Source organism: Rutidosis leptorrhynchoides, chromosome 7 (genome assembly GCF_046630445.1).
Source record: "Rutidosis leptorrhynchoides isolate AG116_Rl617_1_P2 chromosome 7, CSIRO_AGI_Rlap_v1, whole genome shotgun sequence".
Taxonomy (NCBI): domain Eukaryota; kingdom Viridiplantae; phylum Streptophyta; class Magnoliopsida; order Asterales; family Asteraceae; genus Rutidosis; species Rutidosis leptorrhynchoides.
Window position 1 is genome coordinate 263,569,126 of NC_092339.1, and position 25,708 is coordinate 263,594,833.

Consider the following 25,708-nt stretch of genomic DNA (forward strand, 5'->3'; position numbering starts at 1 on the left):
GGGCTGTTCTTTTTTATCAGAGAGCACTAGATTCTAATACAACTACTGCTTTACTAGTATTTTTAATGGTAACCAAGTGTATAAAGTAAAAATTTTTAAAATCCGAAAGAATTTAACTTTAAAATCCGAAAGAATTTAACCCCTTCCCACACTTAAGATCTTGCAATGCCCTCATTTGCAAGAAATCAGTAACAATTTAAATTATTGAGGGTGATTTGTGTGAAAATGATTAAATTTTTACCAAAGTTTCCAAATATATTGGCGTTTGTTTGCTGAATGATAAATGGTGCACATCATTTGTTCATTCCGTCTTGTTGTTATTTCACATATATTTTGCATCTTGTCGTCAAAATTAGTTGCTTTTGCTGAACTTAATGCCAGTCTTTGAAAATGCGTTGTTTTACCCTGTTGTGTACATAAGATAAACTGCAAACATATATACATATTTTTGAAGTTTGGTATATTACCCCACATTCAAAAATTATTAAAATCTAAGAATAAAAGTTAGATAATTATAAAAATGATTACAATATTAACAAAAGTATTAAACGTATCAATAATTACAAATTACAAAATAAAAAAAAATAATAAGTAAACTAAGGATGATATTGGTACCAATAGGGGTTCCAGGCATAACCATAAGTGCTATAGAATGCTTCGGCAGGGTCATACGTGGGATACGGTGGCTGCATCTCTATAGACCAAGGAGGGAAGATGGGTTTCGGTGTAGGAATATAGTTTCTACCTATATGTTGGCAATGAGCTATGATTTGGTTCTGATGAACTTGCCAATCTTCAAATGCTCTCTGTCTAGCATTTTCGTATTCCTGAGAAGCTATAAACCTATGCATTTCTTGCATCTCATTCCCCCCTCCTACATTACCTTGCTGCTGGTTTCTCTCCACCTGTGGATGTCTACCATGGTATCGTACTGCGGCGTTATTTCGCCTCTTCAAAACTTTCGCACCATGGTATACATTTAAACCTATAGTATCGCGGGGTTCTGGTTCTTCTACTAATAATCCCCCCCGACTTATATCCACACCGAGATATTCACCAATCAAAGTAATAAAAATACCACCTCCTATTATGCTATGCGGTCGCATCCCCCGAACCATAGCTGATAAATAATAACCCACACAATATGGTATACTTACAGCGCTTTGTGGGTCTCGAATACACATATGGTAAAACAAATCCTGTTCATTTACTTTTTCCTTGTTCTTACCCCTTTGTGTAATCGAATTAGCTAAAAACCTATGTATCACTCTTAATTCGGCTCTATCTATATCCAAATAAGAGTAATTTCCCCCTTTGAAACGGTGATGGCTTGTCATTTGACTCCACACACCGTGTGTATCAAAATTTTCATCTATCTTTCTACCGTTTAGTATCAATCCTCTACAATCGGCAGACGCTAACTCCTCAGGCGTATATATACGTAAAGCCTGAGCCATGTCCAGTAAAGACATGTGGCGCATCGAACCGCCTAACAAAAATCTAATAAAAGAACGATCGGTTAAACTAGCTACCCGGTCATTCAACTCTATACTACATAACAATTCTTCACACCATACTTTATATACAGGTCTACGTATGGTGAATAAATGTACCCAGTCATTAAAAGAAGAATTACCATACCTCTGTACAAGTAATTCCCTAATTGGCCCGGCCAATTCTACAGCTTCTAAGGGTCCCCATTCTATGACCCTTGGTACCTCAACAACCTTAGAATGAAGAGTATGCAAACCCCTTTGATATTTTGGATAATCTATCCAAAGTCTGTCAAATCTCAGGTTCGGGTGCAACTCTTCCAAGTGCATATCGGAAAAGGTCATGACTGGATGAGGTATATCCTGCTTGTAGTAGTTATCCACCTCCTGTTGTTCCAAATTCTCAGCAGGAGCATTGCGGGCTTGGGATGAAGATTCACCCCTTTCATTCTGCAAAACACATCAAACACAATTTTTGTGCATCCAAATATGCATTAGTGTCAGCAAAATCATCAATCAAAATAATTACAATGACATTATCAATTTATATCAAACTTAAGCTTATTTTCACATTTTTATCAAATCTACACTTTTTCAAATAAGCATATACGAAAATGTTCGCCAAGTTCATAAGCATTCAACTCAAATAACATGTCAAAATAATCATTACTAGCAATTAAACAAGTCTCAAATGGCATTATCTTTCAAAAATCAAGTTCATGAATTTTAGACTTGAAAAAGTCCACTTTAATTCTCAAAATATATTTAGGCTCAAAGTTTGGATCATTTAACTACCTAGACATGTTACACTACTCAATTTAGCAACAATTCATGACAAAAATCGGCCATAACCTGTTTATATCAAAAAGCCCCAAATTTGCTCAAGAACACAAACCCTAGATTATTCAAAATTTGAAGTTTAAGGCTTCTAATCATGTTAAACGGTATCAATCTAGGTTATACAAGCATAATACATAAACAATTTAAGTCTAATTACACTAAAAAGCATCAAAATCAATTTGCGGAAAAAATAGCTCAAGAACACCAAATTTCGGATTAAATGGTGTTTAGGTGTAGAAATTTACCGTTTTTCTTGAGTAATTCTTAGATAGCATCCTTCTCAACATGATTTTAGCAAAAGATTTGGTGATTAACGGTTAAAAATTGTGATTTTGGGGTGTATTTTGCGGGGTTTTTCGTGGGTTTTCGCAGTTTGTTTTTGAGTTTTTGGGTTGGGGACTGAAACTGATCGTTCAGCTCTTTTTATTTTTTTTCTGTAATCCGGCCCCTCCGCGAGTCGCGGCGAAATGCACTTCAAACTCCGCGACTCGCGGAGTTTTTTTTTTTTTTTTTTTTTTTTTATAATCATTAACTTTTGAAAACAATTAAGAAATTAATTTTAAAATTTTGTTTCCCTTATTATTTAGGACGAGGTCGTTTCGGATCGATGTCCTAGTCCGTCTCTCGACAAAATTTTAAAATTTGTCTTTTTGTAGCGATTGTTTTAAAAGCTAAGATTTTTGGGTTTTTTAATGTTTTTGGCATACTTTAAATCAATAAGATTAAAAATAATGATAATAAAAGTTCTCGTCCCTCCCTTGGGTAAAGCAATTTCGGTTCAAAGACCTAGTCTTCAACTTACGACGAATTTTAAAAATCATATTCTTAACTTAATGAGATAAAGTAAATTTTTGTTTTTAAATTCACACAACTTAAATATAAAATTCAAAATTAAAAATTAAAAATTAAAAATTCACACCAAACTTAAAATTTAAAATGCATCAAATTAAAAATTTATATTTTAAAAATTAAAAAATTCACACCAAACTTAATTTAAAAATTTATAAATTCATATCAAACTTATATTAATTTTTCAAATATTTACAATTTTAAATATATTGTTTTTACAAAGTTTACAATATTAATTTAAGATTTAAATATTAATTTTAAAAATATGGTAAAAATAAAATTAAAAATCTTTTTGTCTTTTTATCCCACTTTAATCAATCAAATATTATCAAAAATATGCGCCCCTCTTTTTGGTAAAGTAATTTCGGTTCCAAGACCTAATTTAACTCATGACGAATTTTTGAAATATTTTGGGTTGATTGATTAAAGATATTTATACCTTAAGAATAAACGTTAAATTTCGCAGTGATGTAATAAATTTTTGAATGATATCAATAATTTCGGTCGCCAAACCTAATATTATTCAATACCAATTTAATACTTTTTAGCGAACAAATTAGCGTTTATTATCAAAAGGTTAAAAATAAAAATAAAAATAAAAACTGTACAGACATACCTGTGAAATAGATTTCTTAGTTATATGATCTATCTCATTCATAAGATAGTCGGTTTAATTGATTTTCCATGGCTATATAGGCGTAACCTCGAGCATTCAGTGTCTTTTCTTCTAAACATATGAACGGTCCGTCTCTGCATAAAGTAACAAATTCGGTATTTGAATAGGTTTGATTATTTGAACATTTACCTCCATGTGACCATTTTCCGCATTTGTGACATCGTTCTAAGTGTCGTGCTCTTCTTTTCGCTGCGAATTTTGATTTTCCTTTACCAAATTGTAACTTATTATCTTCGCATCTGGATTCTTTTCTAACTCCGTCCATTCTTTCTCTGATTACTGATACTATTTCACTCGGTAGTATGTCATTATTACGTTTAGTGATCAAAGCGTGTAGCATTAGACCATGGTTTAGTTCACAGGCAGTCTTCATTTCGTAAAAACCTAAAAAAAATAAAAATTCAGAATGGGGGGAGAAGACTAGTTCTTTAGGGTCTGCTAGGGAAAGACCATTCGGGTTCCATTTTCGAGAACTACACGAAAACAGACAATCTAACTCTAACAGAAATACATATTATCCTTTAAAGACTTGATTCTCCCCACACTTAGTTAGCTGTGGTGTCGAAATTGTGATTAACTTCGTTGTCGACTTCCATTGGACCATGTATGTAATGTTTAACTCTGTGACCATTAACTTTAAATTCAATCCCATTTGAATTTATCAATTCTATCGTTCCGTATGGGAAAACTCTTTTGACTATGAATGGTCCAGACCATCTTGATTTCAATTTTCCAGGAAATAGCTTGAATCGTGAATTGAAAAGAAGAACTCTGTCTCCTTCTTTAAATTCTTTTGAACTTCTGATTCTTTTATCATGCCATTTCTTCGTTCTTTCCTTATAGATTAACGAATTTTCGTATGCTTCATGTCTTAATTCATCTAATTCATTTAGTTGACTTAATCGTAGACGTCCGGCTTCATGTAAATCAAGATTACATGTCTTCAAAGCCCAAAATGCTTTGTGTTCAATTTCTACTGGAAGATGACATGCTTTTCCATAAACAAGTCTAAAAGGTGTGGTTCCAATTGGAGTTTTGTAGGCTGTTCTAAAAGCCCAGAGTGCATCCTCCAATTTAATGGACCATTCCTTCGGATTTGATCCTACGGTTTTCTCTAGAATACGTTTTAAAGCTCGGTTTGTATTTTCAACTTGTCCACTTGTTTGTGGATGATATGCGGTGGAGATTTTATGAGTTACTCCATATCTTTTAAGAACTTTCTCAAGTTGATTATTACAGAAATGAGTACCCCGATCACTTATTAAAGCTTTCGGTGTTCCAAACCTTGCAAAAAGACGTTTTAAAAAGTTGACTACAACTCGTGCATCGTTAGTTGGGAGAGCTTGTGCTTCCGCCCATTTAGATACATAATCAATGGCTACGAGTATATATAGATTATTATTAGATTTTGGAAATGGACCCATAAAGTCAATACCCCAAATGTCAAATACTTCACATACTTGGATGACATTTTGTGGCATTTCATCACGTTGACTTATTTTTCCGGCCCTTTGACATGCATCACAGGATTTGCAAAGAAGGTGTGCGTCTTTGTAAATTGTAGGCCAATAGAATCCAGCATCATAAACTTTTCTTGCTGTTAGTTGAGGCCCATAATGCCCTCCTGTTGGTCCTGTGTGACAATGGTTTAATATTTTACTAGCTTCATCTCCAAATACACATCGGCGTATTATTCCATCGGGACAACTTTTAAACAGATGTGGATCTTCCCAAAAATAGTGTTTTATATCACTGAAGAATTTCTTTCGTCTTTGGTACGATAATCCTTTTTCAAGGAATCCACAAACTAAGTAGTTTGCATAGTCTGCAAACCATGGGATTTCTTTATAATCTATCTTCAATAGATATTCATCAGGAAAGTTGTCTTGTATGGCCGATTCATTCAGAACTTCTAATTCGGGATTTTCAAGACGAGAAAGATGATCAGCGGCGAGATTTTCTGCTCCTCTTTTATCTCGGATTTCAATATCAAACTCTTGTAAGAGTAAGATCCAACGGATTAATCTTGGTTTAGCATCTTGTTTTGAAAATAGGTATCTAAGAGCAGAATGGTCGGTATAGACCACCGTTTTTGCTAGAACGAGATATGATCGAAATTTGTCAAAAGCAAAGACAATAGCAAGGAGTTCTTTTTCAGTAGTTGTATAGTTTGTTTGTGCTCCTTGTAATGTCTTACTAGCATAATATATAGGTTGAAATCATTTTTCAATCCTTTGTCCTAAAACGGCTCCCATTGCAAAATCACTTGCATCGCACATTAGTTCAAATGGTAGATTCCAATTTGGTGTTATCATGATCGGTGCATTAGTGAGTTTTTCTTTAAGAATATTAAAAGATTTGATACATTCATCTGAAAAGATGAATGGCGCATCCTTTTCTAGGAGTTTATTCATAGGAGTGGCAATTTTAGAAAAATCTTTTATGAAACGTCGGTAAAAACCGGCATGCCCTAGAAAACTCCTAACTCCTCTAACATTGGTGGGATGTGGAAGTTTAGCAATTACATCTACTTTAGCTCTATCCACTTCAATTCCTTCTTTTGAAATTTTATGTCCAAGAACGATGCCTTCTTTAACCATGAAATGGCATTTCTCCCAATTAAGTACTAGATTTGATTGTTCGCATCTAATTAGCATTCGTTCCAGATTAACTAGACATGATTTAAATGTATCACCGAAGACTGAAAAGTCATCCATGAATACTTCCATGCATTCTTCTATCATGTCGTGAAAAATCGCCATCATACACCTTTGAAAGGTTGCAGGGGCGTTGCAAAGTCCAAATGGCATGCGTTTGTAAGCAAAAGTACCATAAGGGCACGTGAATGTGGTTTTCTCTTGATCCTCGGGTGCTATTGGAATTTGAAAATATCCAGAAAATCCATCTAGAAAACAATAGTAACTATTTCCGGCTAATCTTTCCAACATTTGATCTATGAAAGGTAAGGGAAAGTGATCTTTTCTGGTGGCGTCATTTAATTTTCTATAATCAATACATACACGCCATCCTGTTACAGTCCTAGTAGGAATAAGCTCATTTTTCTCATTTGTAATGACAGTCATGCCACCCTTCTTAGGTACGCATTGAACTGGGCTTACCCATGGACTATCAGAAATTGGATATATCAAACCTGCATCTAGCAGTTTAATAATCTCTTTCTTAACTACATCTTGCATATTAGGATTTAGTCTTCGTTGGCGTTGCACATACGTTTTATGACCTTCTTCCATAAGGATTTTATGTGTGCAATACGAAGGACTTATTCCTTTAATATCATGAATCTTCCATGCAATGGCTGGTTTATGAGCTTTCAACACAGAAATGAGTTGTGATTTCTCATTTTCAGTAAGAGAAGACGATATTATTACAGGTAATTCAGATTCACCATGTAAATAAGCGTATTCCAAATGGTTTGGAAGTGGCTTTAACTCTAATTTCGGAGGTTCTTCTATCGATGATTTATATCGATATCTGTCTTCTTCTTTTAGCATTTGAATTTCTTCTGTTGTTGGTTCATATCCATTAGCTATAAGTGTAGCTAACATTTCAGCTTCATCAATTGGTTCATTACCTTCTCCTAAAGAACATTCTCCTGTTCTTTGTAATTCTGGAAATTCTTCTAATAATTCTGCATGTGCATCTATAGTTTGAATATAATAACATGTATCATCTGCAGATTGTGGTTGTTGCATTGCTCTATCAACTGAAAAGGTAACACTCTCATCCTCTATACTTAGGGTCAGTTTCTTACCGAACACGTCTATCATTGCTTTAGCCGTGTTTAAGAATGGTCTTCCTAATATGAGAGGAACTTGAGAATCTTCTTCCATGTCCAAAACAACAAAATCTACTGGAAATACTAAAGTACCAACTTTAACTAGCATGTTCTCCATTATCCCTCTAGGATATTTTATTGATCTATCGGCTAGTTGTATGCTTATTCTGGTTGGTTTTAATTCTCCAAGGTCTAGTTTAGTGTATAGTGAATACGGCATTAGATTTATACTAGCACCTAAGTCTGCCAATGCTTCTATTGAACTAAGACTACCCAGAAAACATGGAATTGTGAAACTTCCTGGATCAGATAATTTTTCTGGTATCTTATTCAACAGCACTGCTGAACAATTAGCATTCATAGTAACAGCCGAGAGTTCTTCCATTTTCTTTCTATTTGAGATTAGATCTTTCAAGAATTTAGCATATCTTGGCATTCCTGAAATCACATCAATGAAAGGAAGATTTACATTTATCTGTTTAAACATATCCAAGAATTTGGATTGCTCGGCTTCAAGTTTCTCTTTCTTCATTTTACTCGGGTAAGGAAGTGGTGGTTGGTATGGTTTAACATAAGGTTTATCCTTAACTGTGTTATCTTCATTAACCTTTTCAACTACCGGTTCTTTTTCCTTATCTTGATCAGGTTGTGGTTCTTGTGGAGTAGGAATAGTTTCATCAGAAGTTACAGGTATTTCAGGTGGTTTAAGTGTTGTACCACTTCTTGTGGTAATAGCTTTAGCTGTTTCATTCCGGGGGTTAGCATTTGTATCACTAGGTAGACTTCCCGGTTTTCTTTCACCTATTAACCTTGCTAGGTTACTCACTTCTTGTTCCAGATTTTGAATAGAAGCTTGTTGATTTCTAAATGCTTGAGCATTTTGTTCATTAGTTTGTTTTTGAGATGTGAAAAACTGCGTTTGAGTTTCAACTAGCTTCGTCATCATATCTTCTAAATTCGGCTTTTTATCATCGGTTTGTTGTGGTGGTTTGTTTTGAAAATTAGGTCTTTGCTGATTGTAAGTATTATTGGATACTTGTTGATTGCTAGGACCTTGTTGGTTGTTGTATGGAATATTTCGGTTATAATTCTGGTTTTGATTGTAGTTTGGTCTTGGCGGTTGATAATTATTCTGATAATTATTTCCAGGCCTTTGGTTTATGTATGAAATATTCTCTCTTTGTTCCATTGTTAATTCAATACTGAGACAATCTTTTGTCAAATGTGGTCCTCCACACTGCTCACAACTAATTCGTATTGAGTGAATATCCTTAGTCATCTTTTCCATTCGTCTCTCCACAGCATCTATCTTTGCGGAAATGGAATCTAAGTCATGACTAGAATCGGCTCTAGCTGCTTTAGATGATCTAATGATATCTTTTTCTTGGTGCCACTCATGTGAGTGGGAAGCAGTGTTATCAATAATTTTGTAAGCATCAGTTTCGGTTTTCTTCATAATAGAACCACCAGCTGCTATATCTATGTCTTTTCTTGTAGTGATGTCGCATCCTTGATAGAATATTTGTACTATTTGACAGGTGTCTAAACCATGTTGCGGACATCCTCTTAACAACTTTCCATATCTAGTCCACGCCTCATATAGAGTTTCATTTGGCTTCTGTGTGAACGTAACAATTTCTGCTTGAAGTCTTACGGCTTTAGATGCAGGAAAGAATTGTTTAAGAAATTTGTCAACTAAAACGTCCCATGTATCGATCGCCCCTTCAGGTAACGATTCCAACCAATCTTTGGCTTCTCCCTTTGAAGTCCAGGGAAATAACATGAGATATATCTGTTCATCCTCCACTTCTCGGATTTTAAATAGTGTGCAGATCCTATTAAAGGTACGTAGATGTTCATTTGGATCTTCCTTCGGCGCACCACTAAATTGGCATTGATTAGTCACCATGTGTAGAATTTGTCCTTTGATTTCATAATCTGGCGCATTAATGTCTGGATGAGTAATTGCGTGACCTTGGCCAGTGCGTTTAGCTCTCATTCGGTCTTCCATACTTAAAGGTTCCAGATTCTCCATAATTGAATTTGTTGAATCGGTATCACTAGATGATTCTGATTTAATGGTTCGTTCCTCAACAATCTCTGTTTGAATGATTGGTGGCTCCGGAGGAAAGTTTAGTGGTTCAGGATCTATGAACCGTTCCTGAATATTTTCCGGATTCTCAATTGTGAGGTCGGGTTCAAAAAATGGATTATCGGAAATTTGAACTGAAGTACTTGGTCTACTGGATGACGATTCTAAAGAAAAATCAACGGTGGTTATATTTGCTAAATGTCTTGATCTAGTTACAGGTGGTGAACGTACAAAAGGTGATGAACGTCTTGCTCGGTGCATTCACTGAATATCCTATTAGTTTTAAAAAGGAAAGAAAAATTATAATAAGTTATCCAATCAATAGACTTTTCTGATTTTGCCCACGTTTCGAATAGCCAAAAGATGCAGCAGAGGGGCAGGATTCGTTTGGTCTCAATATAATTGAGGACTGTTTGGCTCCAATAACCCGGTCCACGTACAAATCCAACTATTACTACGAACCAGAAAATTTTGATGTCTATCAATTTAACCACTTAAAATAAATTTTCGTAATTTTAAGAAATTTAGATAAGAAGTAGAAAAAATTCTAAGTCCTAAAAACTAGAATAGCGAGAAATAAGAAAGAAAAAGAGTTCGTCGAAAAAGGTCGAAAAAGAAAAATGAAAAAATAAAAGGTGACGGAAAAATAAAAGAAACTTATAAAAACTTAAAAATACTTGACTAACCTAACCTTATTACTACAACTAACTTAAAATTATAATCGCAAATTGAAATTACTAACTGGAATGATAATTGGTACATAGTAAAAGGTGTCTAAAAATATTAAAGCTTACAGGAAAAACTAAATCCCAAATGGAAATAACTTAAAAAGAAACTAAAACTTAAAAAGGCGTCGCAAAATTCTAAAGCACCTAAATCTTAGTCTAAAGAAAAAGCACTTAAGGAATTCTACGGCAAAGCCTAAAAATCTAGGAGTAAAAATAACTATAGCAAAAACTAAGTTTAAAATTAAAAATGAGCTAAAAATACAAATATTACGCTAAAATGATTAAAAAGGGACAAAATATAAAAATATACAAAAAGTTGTAAAAAGTACAATTTTTATAAAAATATTATTTTTATATTATTTTTTTAATAAAACTACTAATTTTACAATTTAATAAAACTAATTTAACTAAAGTATATAAATTAAATAAAACTTAAATAAAGTTAATTATAATAATAATAATAATAATTAGGGTTAATAATAATAATAATAATAATAATCCCTAATTAATGCTGAATTAGGGCTTCCTGTTCGCGTGTCAGAAAGTCTCCGCGAGTCGCGGTAATTAATGAAGAAAACCCCGCGAGTCGCGGGGTTCAGAAATTCAATTCTGGCACAGTTTGAATCGACGCGTTTTTTCTTTATTTATTTTTTATTTTATTTTCTGTTTTCTATTTTTTCTATATATAAAAGATATTTAATAAAACTTATATTTTTATAAATTAAAATAAGAATAAAGAAACTTATAAAACTTAAATATTTAAAAAAAATACTTATATTTTTGTTTTTCTTTTTATATTTTTGAATAATTAACACGTATTTTTACAAAAACGAATTTTTAATAGAAGTAAGCTAAAAATCTTTTTTTTTTTTTTTTTTTTTTTAAAAACGATTTTTTTTTTACAAATTAATAATTTTTTTATAATTATAATTTTTTTTTCAAAACTTTTTTTTTAAATTCATTTACTATTCATGAATAGTAAATGAAAATAAATTAATTAATTTACTATTCACATGAAAGCGACATGATAGAAATTATTAATTATAAGTTACATAATATACCCCTGAAGTATTTAATAAATATGACTTTTTAAAACTTTACGTATCAAATTTGATTCTAAAATATTATTATATTATTATATTCTATTTCAATATTATTATATTATTATATTCTATTTCAATATTATTATATTATTATATTTTATTTCAATATTATTATAATTAAAAATATAGCGTTTTAGCGCTCCCCGGCAGCGGCGCCAAAAATACTTGATGTTTTGCGAGGTGTATACGAAATAGTTTATATTTTACTAGGAAAAACTATTAAATACGATACAATTTTACACAAGATATTTATTTATTTATAGAATGGATATACTTAAACCTTGCTACAACACTTATAGGCAGTGTACCTAATCGTACAGTAGTGTAGTTTTTAGTAAGTCCGGTTCGTTCCACAGGGAAATCTTTAAACAAAGCTTAACGCTATATTAGTTTACTTTTATAAAAATACAAACATATATATAAGTAATATTATTATTATAAAGGGGGGTTTTTACCGTTTAATGACCGGTTTGTCGATTTTAAAACTTTAGTCACAGTTAAAACCTAATGTAAAATATAAAATAAATACAAGACTTAAATTAAATCGTAAAGTAAATAACGATAATGAAATTGCGAATAATAAAAGTGCGATAAAATAAACTTGTGATAATTAAAAAGTACGATAATTAAAAGTGCGATTAAATAACAATAAATAAAAGTGCGATAATTAGAAGTGCAATTAAATATAAAATAAAGGAAATTAAATATGAAATAAAAGAATTATGCTTATTTAAACTTCCGTAATCATGATGTTTGACGTGTTGATTTTAGTTTTATGCCCATGGGTTAATTGTCCTTTGTCCTGGATTATTTAATCTGTCCGTCTGGTTTTTGTCCATAACAGTCCATCAGTCATAAATATAAAGTGCGAGTGTCCTCGTCAAATTATTATTATACCCGAAGTTAAATATTCTAACTAATTGGGGATTCGAATTGTAACAAGGTTTTAATACTTTGTTTAATGAATACACCAGGTTATCAACTGCGTGTAAACCAAGGTTTTACTACTTTGTTAACAATTACACCAATTACCCTTGAATGTAATTTCACCCCTGTTTTAATTATTCTAGTGGCTATTAATCCATTCCCGTGTCCGGTTAAATGAACGATTATTCGTACATATAAATACCCCGCCCATCGTGTCCGATCGAGTGTATATGGTAATTTATAGGGACGCCCAATTGTAAATCTTTATATTAACATTAACAAACTATCATTTAGTTAAACAAATATAAAGCCCATTAATAGCCCATAGTCTAATTTCCACAAGTGTCGTTCTTTTGTCCAAACCCCAATTATGGTACAAAGCGCAATTACCCAATTTTAGTAATTAGCCCAACATCATGATTACTTCGTTTTAAATAAGCATAATAATAACTTAGTTACGAGACATTAATGTAAAAAGGTTGAACATAACTTACAATGATTAAAAACAGCGTAGCGTTACACGGACAGAATTTCGACTTACACCCTTACAACATTCGCTAACATACCCTTATTATTAGAATTATAATTAAAATTAAAATTAAAATATAAATTATATATATATATATATTTTACGTATATATGAGAGAAGAGAGAAAATAGATTATTTTTTTGCGATCAGAATTCGGTTGGCTTTATAGGGATTTTCGAAATTTGGGGCTCCGCGACTCGCGGCATATTTTGCCTTCAAACTCCGCGAGTCGCGGAGTTTGAAATTCCAGCTCACACTTTGGAGTCTTTCTCTGCCGACGGTTTTTATTTATAAATATAATATATATATAATTAATATAATTAATTATATATTATATTATATTTATATGCATAGTTAACTTGTAATTTTTAGTCCGTTGCGTCGAGCGTTAAGAGTTGACTCTGGTCCCGGTTCCGGATTTTCGAACGTCCTTGCGTACAATTTAATATCTTGTACTTTGCGTTTTGAATCTTGTACTCTTGTAATTTCGAGACGTTTCTTATCAATAATTGGAACCTCTTTGATTGTCTTTTGTTCTTTTGAGCTTTTTGGTCGTTTGCGTCTTCAATTCGTCGAATCTGTCTTTTGTCTTCACCTTTTATTATTTAAACGAATATCACTTGTAAATAGAACAATTGCAACTAAAAGCTTGTCTTTCTTGAGGAATAATGCTATGAAATATATGTTCGTTTTTAGCATTATCAGTAACCCTCTAAGTTCTGTCTTGAGCTTATTGACCTCGGTTCTGGGACGGTACTTCTCATTCATCAAGTGCTTGAATGCTGACCACGGTAGTGCGTACGCATCATCTTGTCCCACTTGCTCTAGATAGGTATTCCACCATGTTAACGCAGAACCTGTGAAGGTATGCGTAGCGTACTTCACTTTGTCCTCTTCAGTACACTTACTTATGGCAAACACCGATTCGACCTTCTCGGTCCACCGTTTCAATCCGATCGGTCCTTCGGTTCCATCAAATTCCAAAGGTTTGCAGGCAGTGAATTCTTTGTAGGTGCATCCTACACGATTTCCTGTACTGCTAGATCCAAGGTTATTGTTGGTATGTAGCGCAGCCTGTACTGCGGCTATGTTTGAAGCTAGAAAAGTACGGAATTCTTCTTCATTCATATTCACGGTGTGTCGAGTAGTCGGTGCCATTTCCTTCAACATAGTCAAATGGAACAAGTTAATCATACAGAATATTAAGAGTAGTTAATAGTATTTCGTAGCATAATATGAACTCATTTATAAAAGTTTTTTCTTCATATTAGCGTTTTATAAGTTTAAATTCGGGTAGTACCTACCCGTTAAGTTCATACTTAGTAGCTAATATACAATTCAACTACTACAATTCTATATGAAAAACTGATTATAATAATATTTCGCGTTCAAACTTTTATACAATATTTTACAAACTTACAATACCGCTTATTTTACATAAAGCATGAAATATAGCACACAATAACTTTGATACAAGATAGTTGTGAAGATAATTCTAGCTAGTACACAAGTCGTTTAGCAAAGGCAATAAAGACACGTAATTCATACGTCCAGAAACAAGTCATGCATTCTGGTTTTACTAGGACTACTTCCCATCCTTGGTCTTGTGGAACATAACCATTATGGCCGTTGATAAAACAGCGTGTTGTAACGTCGTCAAAGGGACGAGGGTTACGTGATGACCAACATTCTCGTAATAACCTAAAAACCTCATTTCTTACCCCAATTACCGACTCCGTCACTTGTGGGAACGTTTTGTTTAATAGTTGTAGCCTGATGTTCTTTTTCTCACTTTGGTGAGAAGCGAACATTACTAACCCGTAAGCATAGCATGCTTCTTTATGTTGCATGTTAGCCGCTTTTTCTAAATCATGAAGTCCTATATTCGGATACATTGAGTCAAAATAATTTCTTAACCCGTTGCGCAAAATAGCATTTGGGTTCCCCGCAATATATGCGTCAAAGTATACACATCGTAACTTATGGGTTTCCCAATGTGATATCCCCCATCTTTCAAACGAAAGTCTCTTATAAACCAAGACATTCTTGGAACGTTCTTCGAATGTCTTACAAACTGATTTCGCCGTAAATAGTTGTGCCGAAGAATTCTGACCGACTCTAGACAAGATTTCATCAATCATGTCTCCGGGTAGGTCTCTTAAAATATTGGGTTGTCTATCCATTTTGTGTTTTTATACTGTAAAATAGACAAGAGTTAGATTCATAAAAAAAATACTTATTAATACAAGCAATTTTTACATATATCATAAAGCATAAGCACACTATATTACATATATTACACCACACGAATACAACTATCTTATTTCGACTCGCTCGTTTCTTCTTCTTCGGTTTTGGTTCGTTTTGACAAGTTTCTAGGGATATATGATGTTCCCCTAATACGAGCTGTCGTTTTCCACAACGGTTTAGAAAAACCTGGTGGTTTAGAGGTTCCCGGGTCATTGTTACAACTTAAGGGCTTCGGGGGTTGACGATACATATAAAGTTCATCGGGGTTGGAATTAGATTTTTCTATTTTTATGCCCTTTCCCTTATTATTTTCTTTTGCCTTTTTAAATTCAGTTGGGGTAATTTCTATAACATCATCGGAATTCTCGTCGGAATCCGATTCATCGGAGAATTGGTAATCCTCCCAATATTTTGCTTCCTTGGCGGAAACACCATTGACCATAATTAACCTTGGTCGGTTGGTTGAGGATTTTCTTTTACTTAACCGTTTTATTATTTCCCCCACCGGTTCTATTTCCTCCTCCGGTTCCTCCTCTTCCGGTTCTGATTCTTCTTCCGGTTCTTCTTCGGGAACTTGTGAATCAGTCCAATATATATTCGACTCTTAGTTATTATTAGGTGAGTCAATGGGATTTGTGCTAGAGGTAGACATCTATCACACAATATCAAACATGTTAAGAGATTAATATATCACATAATATTCACATGTTAAAAATATATAGTTTCCAACAAAATTTGTTAAGCAATCATTTTTCAAGTAAACACGGTCGAAGTCCAGACTCACTAATGCATCCTAACAAACTCGATAAGACACACTAATGCAAAATTCTGGTTCTCTAAGACCAACGCTCGGATACCAACTGAAATGTCCCGTTCTTATTGATTAAAAACGTTCCATATTAATTGATTTCGTTGCGAGGTTTTGACCTCTATATGAGACTTTTTTCAAAGACTGCATTCATTTTTAAAACAAACCATAACCATTATTTCATAAATAAAGGTTTAAAAAGCTTTACGTAGATTATCAAATAATGATAATCTAAAATATCCTGTTTATACACGACCATTACATAATGGTTTACAATACAAATATGTTACATCGAAATCAGTTTCTTGAATGCAGTTTTTACACAATATCATACAAACATGGACTCCAAATCTTGTCCTTATTTTAGTATGCAACAGCAGAAGCTCTTAGTATTCACCTGAGAATAAACATGCTTTAAACGTCAACAAAAATGTTGGTGAGTTATAGGTTTAACCTATATATATCAAATCGTAACAATAGACCACAAGATTTCATATTTCAATACACATCCCATACATAGAGATAAAAATCATTTATATGGTGAACACCTGGTAATCGACATTAACAAGATGCATATATAAGAATATCCCCATCATTCCGGGACACCCTTCGGATATGATATAAATTTTGAAGTACTAAAGCATCCGGTACTTTGGATGGGGTTTGTTAGGCCCAATAGATCTATCTTTAAGATTCGCGTCAATTAGGGTGTCTGTTCCCTAATTCTTAGATTACCAGACTTAATAAAAAGGGGCATATTCGATTTCGATAATTCAACCATAGAATGTAGTTTCACGTACTTGTGTCTATTTTGTAAATCATTTATAAAACCTTCATGTATTCTCATCCCAAAAATATTAAATTTTAAAAGTGGGACTATAACTCACTTTCACAGATTTTTACTTCGTCGGGAAGTAAGACTTGGCCACTGGTTGATTCACGAACCTATAACAATATATACATATATATCAAAGTATGTTCAAAATATATTTACAACACTTTTAATATATTTTGATATTTTAAGTTTATTAAGTCAGCTGTCCTCGTTAGTAACCTACAACTAGTTGTCCACAGTTAGATGTACAGAAATAAATCGATAAATATTATCTTGAATCAATCCACGACCCAGTGTATACGTATCTCGGTATTGATCACAACTCAAACTATATATATTTTGGAATCAACCTCAACCCTGTATAGCTAACTCCAACATTCACATATAGAGTGTCTATGGTTGTTCCGAAATATATATAGATGTGTTGACATGATAGGTCGAAACATTGTATACGTGTCTATGGTATCTCAAGATTACATAATATACAATACAAGTTGATTAAGTTATGGTTGGAATAGATTTGTTACCAATTTTCACGTAGCTAAAATGAGAAAAATTATCCAATCTTGTTTTACCCATAACTTCTTCATTTTAAATCCGTTTTGAGTGAATCAAATTGCTATGGTTTCATATTGAACTCTATTTTATGAATATAAACAGAAAAAGTATAGGTTTATAGTCGGAAAAATAAGTTACAAGTCATTTTTGTAAAGGTAGTCATTTCAATCGAAAGAACGACGTCTAGATGACCATTTTAGAAAACATACTTCCACTTTGAGTTTAACCATAATTTTTGGATATAGTTTCATGTTCATAATAAAAATTATTTTCCCAGAATAACAACTTTTAAATCAAAGTTTATCATAGTTTTTAATTAACTAACCCAAAACAGCCCGCAGTGTTACTACGACGGCGTAAATCCGGTTTTACGGTGTTTTTCGTGTTTCCAGGTTTTAAATCATTAAGTTAGCATATCATATAGATATAGAACATGTGTTTAGTTGATTTTAAATGTCAAGTTAGAAGGACTAACTTTTATTTGTGAACAAGTTTAGAATTAACTAAACTATGTTCTAGTGATTACAAGTTTAAACCTTCGAATAAGATAGCTTTATATGTATGAATCGAATGATGTTATGAACATAATTACTACCTCAAGTTCCTTGGATAAACCTACTGGAAATGAGAAAAATAGATCTAGCTTCAAAGGATCCTTGGATGGCTTGAAAGTTCTTGAAGCAGAATCATGACACGAAAACAATTTCAAGTAAGATTTCCACTCGAAATAAGATTGTTATAGTTATAGAAATTGAATTAAAGTTTGAATATGATTATTACCTTGTATTAGAAAGATAACCTACTGTAAGTAACAAAGGTTTCTTGATCTTGGATGATTACTTGGAATGGATTTAGAAAACTTGGAAGTAAACTTGCAATCTTGGAAGTATTCTTGATTTTATGAAACTAGAACTTTTGGAATTTATGAAGAACACTTAGAACTTGAAGATAGAACTTGAGAGAGATCAATTAGATGAAGAAAATTGAAGAATGAAAGTGTTTGTAGGTGTTTTTGGTCGTTGGTGTATGGATTAGATATAAAGGATATGTAATTTTGTTTTCATGTAAATAAGTCATGAATGATTACTCATATTTTTGTAATTTTATGAGATATTTCATGCTAGTTGCCAAATGATGGTTCCCATATGTGTTAGGTGACTCACATGGGCTGCTAAGAGCTGATCATTGGAGTGTATATACCAATAGTACATACATCTAAAAGCTGTGTATTGTACGAGTACGAATACGGGTGCATACGAGTATAATTGTTGATGAAACTGAACGAGGATGTAATTGTAAGCATTTTTGTTAAGTAGAAGTATTTTGATAAGTGTCTTGAAGTCTTTCAAAAGTGTATGAATATATATTAAAACACTACATGTATATACATTTTAACTGAGTCGTTAAGTCATCGTTAGTCGTTACATGTAAACGTTGTTTTGAAACCTTTAGGTTAACGATCTTGTTGAATGTTGTTAACCCATTGTTTATTATAACAAATGAGATGTTAAATTGTTATATTATCATGATATTATGATATATAATATATCTTAGTATGATATATATACAGTTAAATGTCGTTACAACGATAATCGTTACATATATGTCTCGTTTCGAAATCATTAAGTTAGTAGTCTTATTTTTACATATGTATTTCATTGTTAATACACTTAAAATATATTTACTTATCATTTAACATAATTAACCAAGTGTATCAATATCTTAATATGATTCATATGTACCTAGTAAGACGTTGTTATAACAATAATCATTATATATATCGTTTTCGAGTTTCTTAAATTAATAGTCTCATTTTTATGTATATAACTCATTGTTAAAATACCTAATGAGATACATACTTATAATAAAATCATGTTAACTATATATATAACCATATATATGTCATCGTATAGTTTTTACAAGTTTTAACGTTCGTGAATCACCGGTCAACTTGGGTGGTCAATTGTCTATATGAAACCTATTTCAATTAATCAAGTCATAACAAGTTTGATTGCTTAACATGTTGGAAACACTTAATCATGTAAATAACAATTTCATTTAATATATATATAAACATGGAAAAGTTCGGGTCACTACAAGGTGTGTTTGTGTGTGTGAATATTCTGGAAACCAAATGAAGAAAATGGAAGCACTAGTCATTTAGAGTGAGTTAAAATCCTACACTGTGTAACACACGGGTATTTATCAGTTATCTGATATCTTTTGTACATCATTTGGCAACACAAAAGAAGTCCAAATTAAATAAACAAACCTGTTCTGTGACCCTTTTCACAAACTGGTCCTAACCACATCATTAAATAATAATAAATATTGAATAAAAAATAAAAGCATATAATAACACAATACTAACTTAAGGGCAAACTAGTAATCTTACAGCTAGGTCCGATTGAGGATGTTACAGACGCCTTGACATGACTTGAACGAAAACCACCCGCTATCAACAGGAGATATGGTGTTAAAATTGCGAAACACCTCAAGCAAGGGTTGTTTGTTAATCACCCTGCAATACATTTTAAATAGCACAATTTTAGCAACTGCATAGGGGTTTCACCCAAGAAGAAGTCAGTTAGCGGAAATCTAAGATTTCCTTGATACATCGCGGTTTCATAAACCGCAATCATCCCCTCTGGAGGATTGTTTGCCCTTGCATCCTCAGTAGGAGCGATTGGGAAGAATTGATCCAATTATTGACAGTTGAACCTTTTGGGTATACTCACATGGTTTATGTTAATTTGATTGTACCAACGTTGGCCTTAGGTAGGTTGTAATTTATATTACAAAACCTATACTTGATCATATCTAATGTAAATCATGTTTCAATGCCAAATCCCTTCTCATTAAACTCATAGAATCAAACATCTCCATCAGATTAACTGATCATATATATAGGCATGTATACGTATATTTTAAGTGCAAAAGGTAATGAAAATACAAGTGCAAACAGAACCACACAAACAAGTAACAACTGTGGATTGCGCTATCTGAGTGCGGAAGCCCGTATAAATTGAGATTGCGAAGATGTCCCGTATAAACACTGCGAATTTATGATGTATGCGCGAATGTTGGTTCCGCGATTATTCCAAACCTATAAATAGGGAGTTTGACGCATGCTATGGTCTTTGTGATATAGTTGTGACCACGCCAAGTATCAATCATAATTCGGAGCAGATTTGATGAGGGGTGTGAGCGTGTTTTTTGATCTAGGGTTAGGATTTGAAGCGTGTTGTCTGTTTAGCTTTCAAGAGGGAAAACCGGAAAACTAATAAAAGAGTTTGATGTCCGTTTCAGATAGTCAGACGACGGAAATCAGCGAGCCCTTTAGTATAAAAAGGGATATTAGTATAAAAAGGGATAATAGACTATATGGATATAGATGTAGAAGATAGATTGAAAGCTAAAAAATTTGATAATCTCATTTCTAATTCCCAGTCAATCGCCTCCAATCACCCCATCGTTTGATAATCTCTAATTCCCACCTCCGTCACCCGATCGCCTCCGTCATCACCTCTGGCCACCAATTCTCCGGCCACACTACTGGTATTTTCCGTTTTCTCAGTTTTTTCTTAGTTAATTGGTAATTTATTGATGTTGTTGAAGTTAATAGTAAATGATTAGTTAATTACTACAGAGGTACATCGATGTTCTCTTTCAATTTTCTAGTTAATTGTTGAATAATTTACTTTCTCTTTATGAAATATTATATATTGTATATTTATGTACCATAGTTCAGCTCATAGTTAAAATCATCTGTCATTAAATTTGGATTTTTTTTTTTTTTTTTAATTCATGGTTTTACTTTCTGTTCAACATTGTTATGAAATATTGTACAAACAAATCCGTTCCGTTTAACTCGCAAGTTTAACTTGTTTCTTCAGAAAGCTTTAACATCTCTGTGTTTTTAGATTCTTTTGTGTGTTTATATATCATCTTGATTTCAGTTTTTATTATTTGAGTGTTACTCTAGTCAACTCCTTTAGGGTTGTTGATTAACAGGTTTAGTTTTTACAACAACAACAACAACAATACCCAATCCCACGAATGTAGGGTATGGGGGAGGTGGAGTGTAGACAATCATTCCTTGTACCCTAGATTAGAATGAAGTCACTACTCCACCCGCGGGTATAGAACCCGCGATAACAGGTTTAGTTTTTGTATATATAAAACGTATTGGTTTGTTTGTTTGGTTGGTTGAAAGTATCAATTCTCTGATAAAAGGTTAAATCTGGTGTTCTTGGTTGTTTCTATACTTGTGTACATTTACTAATTTAGAATTTCCAGGAATTAAACAACTGTTTCTTAGGAGATCTTAATCAATTAAAAATTTGTTTATTGCAGATATGTTACGAGAATAGGCTAGGCTGGGGACATGGATTCTGAAAGATTGATGGAGGCGGCCTTAAATCTCCGTGCAATGGCTAACGGCACCGGAGCTTCACAACTCGAAAGGAACAAGTATCTAAAGGAGGCTGCAGAGATATATAAGTCTGTCGGCGAGAATGAGTTAGCTGCTAATTGCTTTTATGATATGGAGGATTATAAAGCAGCTGGTAACAATTACTACTACATTTCTTTCTAACATCTCACTATTATGAAATCAGTTCCACATTTTAGATAATAGTGACAAACTAATTTCTTTCTGAATTGTATCTAGATTTGGTCTACAGTATGTTATGAGCATTTCATGTTATACACCTAATTTAGATAGATGCGTATATAGTATACAGTATTTGTTTGTTTGATATTTCTAATCCATAATGATTTTTTTTTTTTTTTTTTTTTTTTTTTTAAATTACACAGGTGATATATACAATAATATATGTATGTGGGAGAAAGCAGGAAACTGTTATCATCGAGCAAAATGTTATCAGCTTGCTGCGGAAGTATACCACAAAGCTGGAGCTTTTACCAAATGTCTTTCTGCTTGCTCTGATGGAGAATTGTTTGAAGTCGGTTTCGAGTTATTAGGAGGCTGGGAAGGATTTGACAAGGAGAAGCTGTTTTTGCAGAAATGTGCTGACTACTATGATTGTTCCAGATTTAAGATTCGAGTTTTTCTTCGTAAACGTAAATTCTTTATTGAACTTAGATTGTTGGAAATGGAATGGTACAACGATAAAGAAGCTGCGCAAGCGGCAGAAGATGGCGCTGATCATTACCATTCCATCAAGGATTTCACAACTATGATGAGATGCGTTTATTCTTTTTCCTCAAAGCGTAAGATGCGGCAATTTCTACGTAAAAGGAGATGCTATGATCAACTTATACTGCTGGTAGAACACTGGGGAAACAGTAAAAAAGAAGCTGAAAACATTGTTGATGAAGATGAAAACATTTTTGATGAAGACGAAAACATTTTTGATGAAGATGAAAACATTGTGGATGAAGATGAAAACATTGTGGATGAAGCTGCAAAGGTTGTGGCTGAGGCTGCTTGTTACTATTTATCTGTCAATGATTTCGTAACCATGATGAAATATGTTCGTTTATTTCCGTCAGAGTATGAGATACGGGGATTTTTGAAAGAAAGGAGATGCTTTGATCAACTAATAAAGCTGGAAAAGGATTGGAATAACTTTAAAGAAGCTGAAAACATTGTAGTTGAAGCTGCTCGTTACTATTTGTCTGTCAATGATATCACAAGTATGATGAAATACGTTGGTTTATTTCCGTCAGAGGGTGAGATGTGGGAATTTTTGCATGAAAAGGGATGCTTTGATGAAGGTATACTGCTGGAAAAGGATGAAAACATTGTGGCTGCTCGTTACTGTTTCTCTGTCAATGATTTTGTAACCATGATGAAATACGTCGCTTCTTTTCCATCAGAGGATGAGAAGCGGGAATTTTTACTTAAAAGGAAACGCTTCGATGAACTTATATCACTGGAAAAAGAATTGGGAAACTTTAAAGAAGCTGCAAAGGTTGCAAGGATGAAACCAGATCCCATGCTCGAGGCTCAACTTTATCGCATGGGTGGATTTATCAGAGAATCATTGTTGATAATCTCTAGATATATGCTTGATTCTCATCTTCTGTTACCTAATAAAGATTGGACGATTAAGCATTTCGAAGCCGAGTTATCAGAACACGTAGTTTGTTTGGAAGGGTTTATTTACTATTGGAGCAACTGGAAGGAAGTAGTTTGGGGACTGATCAAGTCGACTCTTACATGGCTTCATGTTTGTTGTTGTAATGAAGACGAATGCGGATACGAGGGTTTTATTTTCAATTATTTTGGTGTGAGAAATCATTATGATGATGCTGATGGTGATAGAAGATATGTTGTAGTGGATGTTGAAGCCCAGTGGGTGCAAAAGATGAAACCTATTCTGGTTAGGGATGGATATTTGGACATAATTGATGCTGATGAACTTTCATATGCGGTTTCGCGATATTGGTGCTCGGAACTATATGTTGTTGTTGAGGAAGTGTTGATAAAACTCAAGTCACTTCATGTTTACGCAACTAAGAAAAACCTCCCCGTGCATCTACATACGAAGGTTCTAACAAGTTTGTTTCAAGTTACGAAATCTTTGCAGAAACGTAAGCTTCCATATAATCTGAATCATGTTGCTAGTTCGATTGTAGATGAATATATCCGACCATGCGTGGAGCACTTTTTGACCAATGTTTTTCATATCGATTGGAGAATCTCTCACGCAAAGGAAATGGTATCTCTAAGGGGAACCCAAACATGCCAGGACATGCTCGAAGAAACACTAAATATATACCGAAAATCTCGGGGAGGTCTAAAATGTGGGCAGATGGGGAGAATAGCGATGATCTTTCTGGGATCCAATACCAAGAAAAAAATTCGATGTGGTTATTCGTTAAACTGGAGAGATTTATTTTCGCGTCTTACAAACGTTCATAGTTCCACTTCGAAAAATTGGGATCTAGCTGTAAGTTTACATAATGTACTGAAAGAGACGTTTCCTTCAGGTTTCGGAAGAAGAGCCAAAGATGAACAAATATCACCAGCTTGCTTCTTATATTTTTGGGAGCGACTTCTGATTTTGTCATTTTGTTTTCGTGGTCATGTTTTTACAACAAGATCATCGTTTGTTGAATGGATTGGTTATGAGAAATGGCGTATGGTTTCATCAGGTGTAGGTTGGATTAAAAGCTTAGATACAATGGAGAACATCTATGATTCTTTAGCTTCTATGGTAATTGGTATGTTGAATTTAGAGGATGCTTTGAAGGAATGGGTCACAAAATCAGAAGAACCGGATTCGTCATACGCAACTTTGGTATTAAGGTTGATTGTTCTTCTTTCGTTAATCTGTGCTAACTCGGAAGGATACTATAGTCCCCTGCTGCTTCATATATTGGGCCGCATTCATCTTGTTTCGTTACTGCCTCCTGCTTTTAGTGAGACACTGATCACGGGTATACATGAAAACCGTTTAGTGGATGCTGTTGCTGCTGCTTGTAAACAGATAGATAATCCTCTTGTAATTGTGAATTTTAACCAAGATTTGGTAATGGCCCCATGTCAAAATGCCATAAATCTCAACTTGCAAAACCTGAATTCTGGACGGGAAACGCTCATAGAGATGTTGTATAACTAGTAACGCGTGGTTGCTAAACGTGATCGTGAAGATAAAGAGTCCAATGTCACACAAACATGCAAGGACTGATTTATGTGTTTGATGTATGGTCAGTTTACCATTTCATAATTCAATTTGAATACAAGGACTGATATGTAAGTAGCTAAGAGCAGGAAGGCCTCCATCGTGGCGGACAAATTGGGTGTGGTTTGATTTCTTTAGGTGTTTGTTTGTTTGTTGTCCTTTGTTAGTCTTGATGTTGTTTTGTTGTGCTAGTTGGCTAGTTTGGTTGTTGTGGTTGTGCTGTGTGTTTCCTTTTGCATCTTGGTTGCTTGTTTTAGCATTTTGATGTGTCTCATAATGCATAATTGCGATCGGAATATTGTTTTCTACTGATGAGAATAAAGTGACATAAATACGATATGATACGTCAATAAGTTGTGTCTCATAATGCGTAGTTGTGACTGGATTATGCTTGCATATTGATCATTATGTTTGTTATGAGACTATCTTTTAAACATGTCTTATTCATGTGTAATCTAATAATATTACATGCAGGTGAACACTATGTTCATCTATATATATCAAATAGTATATTCAATGCAGGTGAAGTCCAAGTGATGAATCAGCTCATTGGCAATCTTGTGGCATGT

At 33.5% G+C, this 25,708-nt stretch overlaps 1 protein-coding gene across 1 annotated transcript; it reads left to right on the forward strand.

The window, feature by feature from the left end:
- The first annotated feature begins 20,908 nt into the window (after positions 1-20,908).
- Positions 20,909-25,335, forward strand: LOC139856989 (uncharacterized). The gene is made up of 3 exons (XM_071845701.1): positions 20,909-21,042; positions 21,841-22,052; positions 22,303-25,335. The coding sequence occupies exons 2-3, from the start codon at positions 21,872-21,874 to the stop codon at positions 25,074-25,076; spliced, it is 2,955 nt and encodes a 984-aa protein (XP_071701802.1). The 5' UTR covers positions 20,909-21,042; positions 21,841-21,871; the 3' UTR covers positions 25,077-25,335.
- The last annotated feature ends 373 nt before the right edge of the window (positions 25,336-25,708 follow it).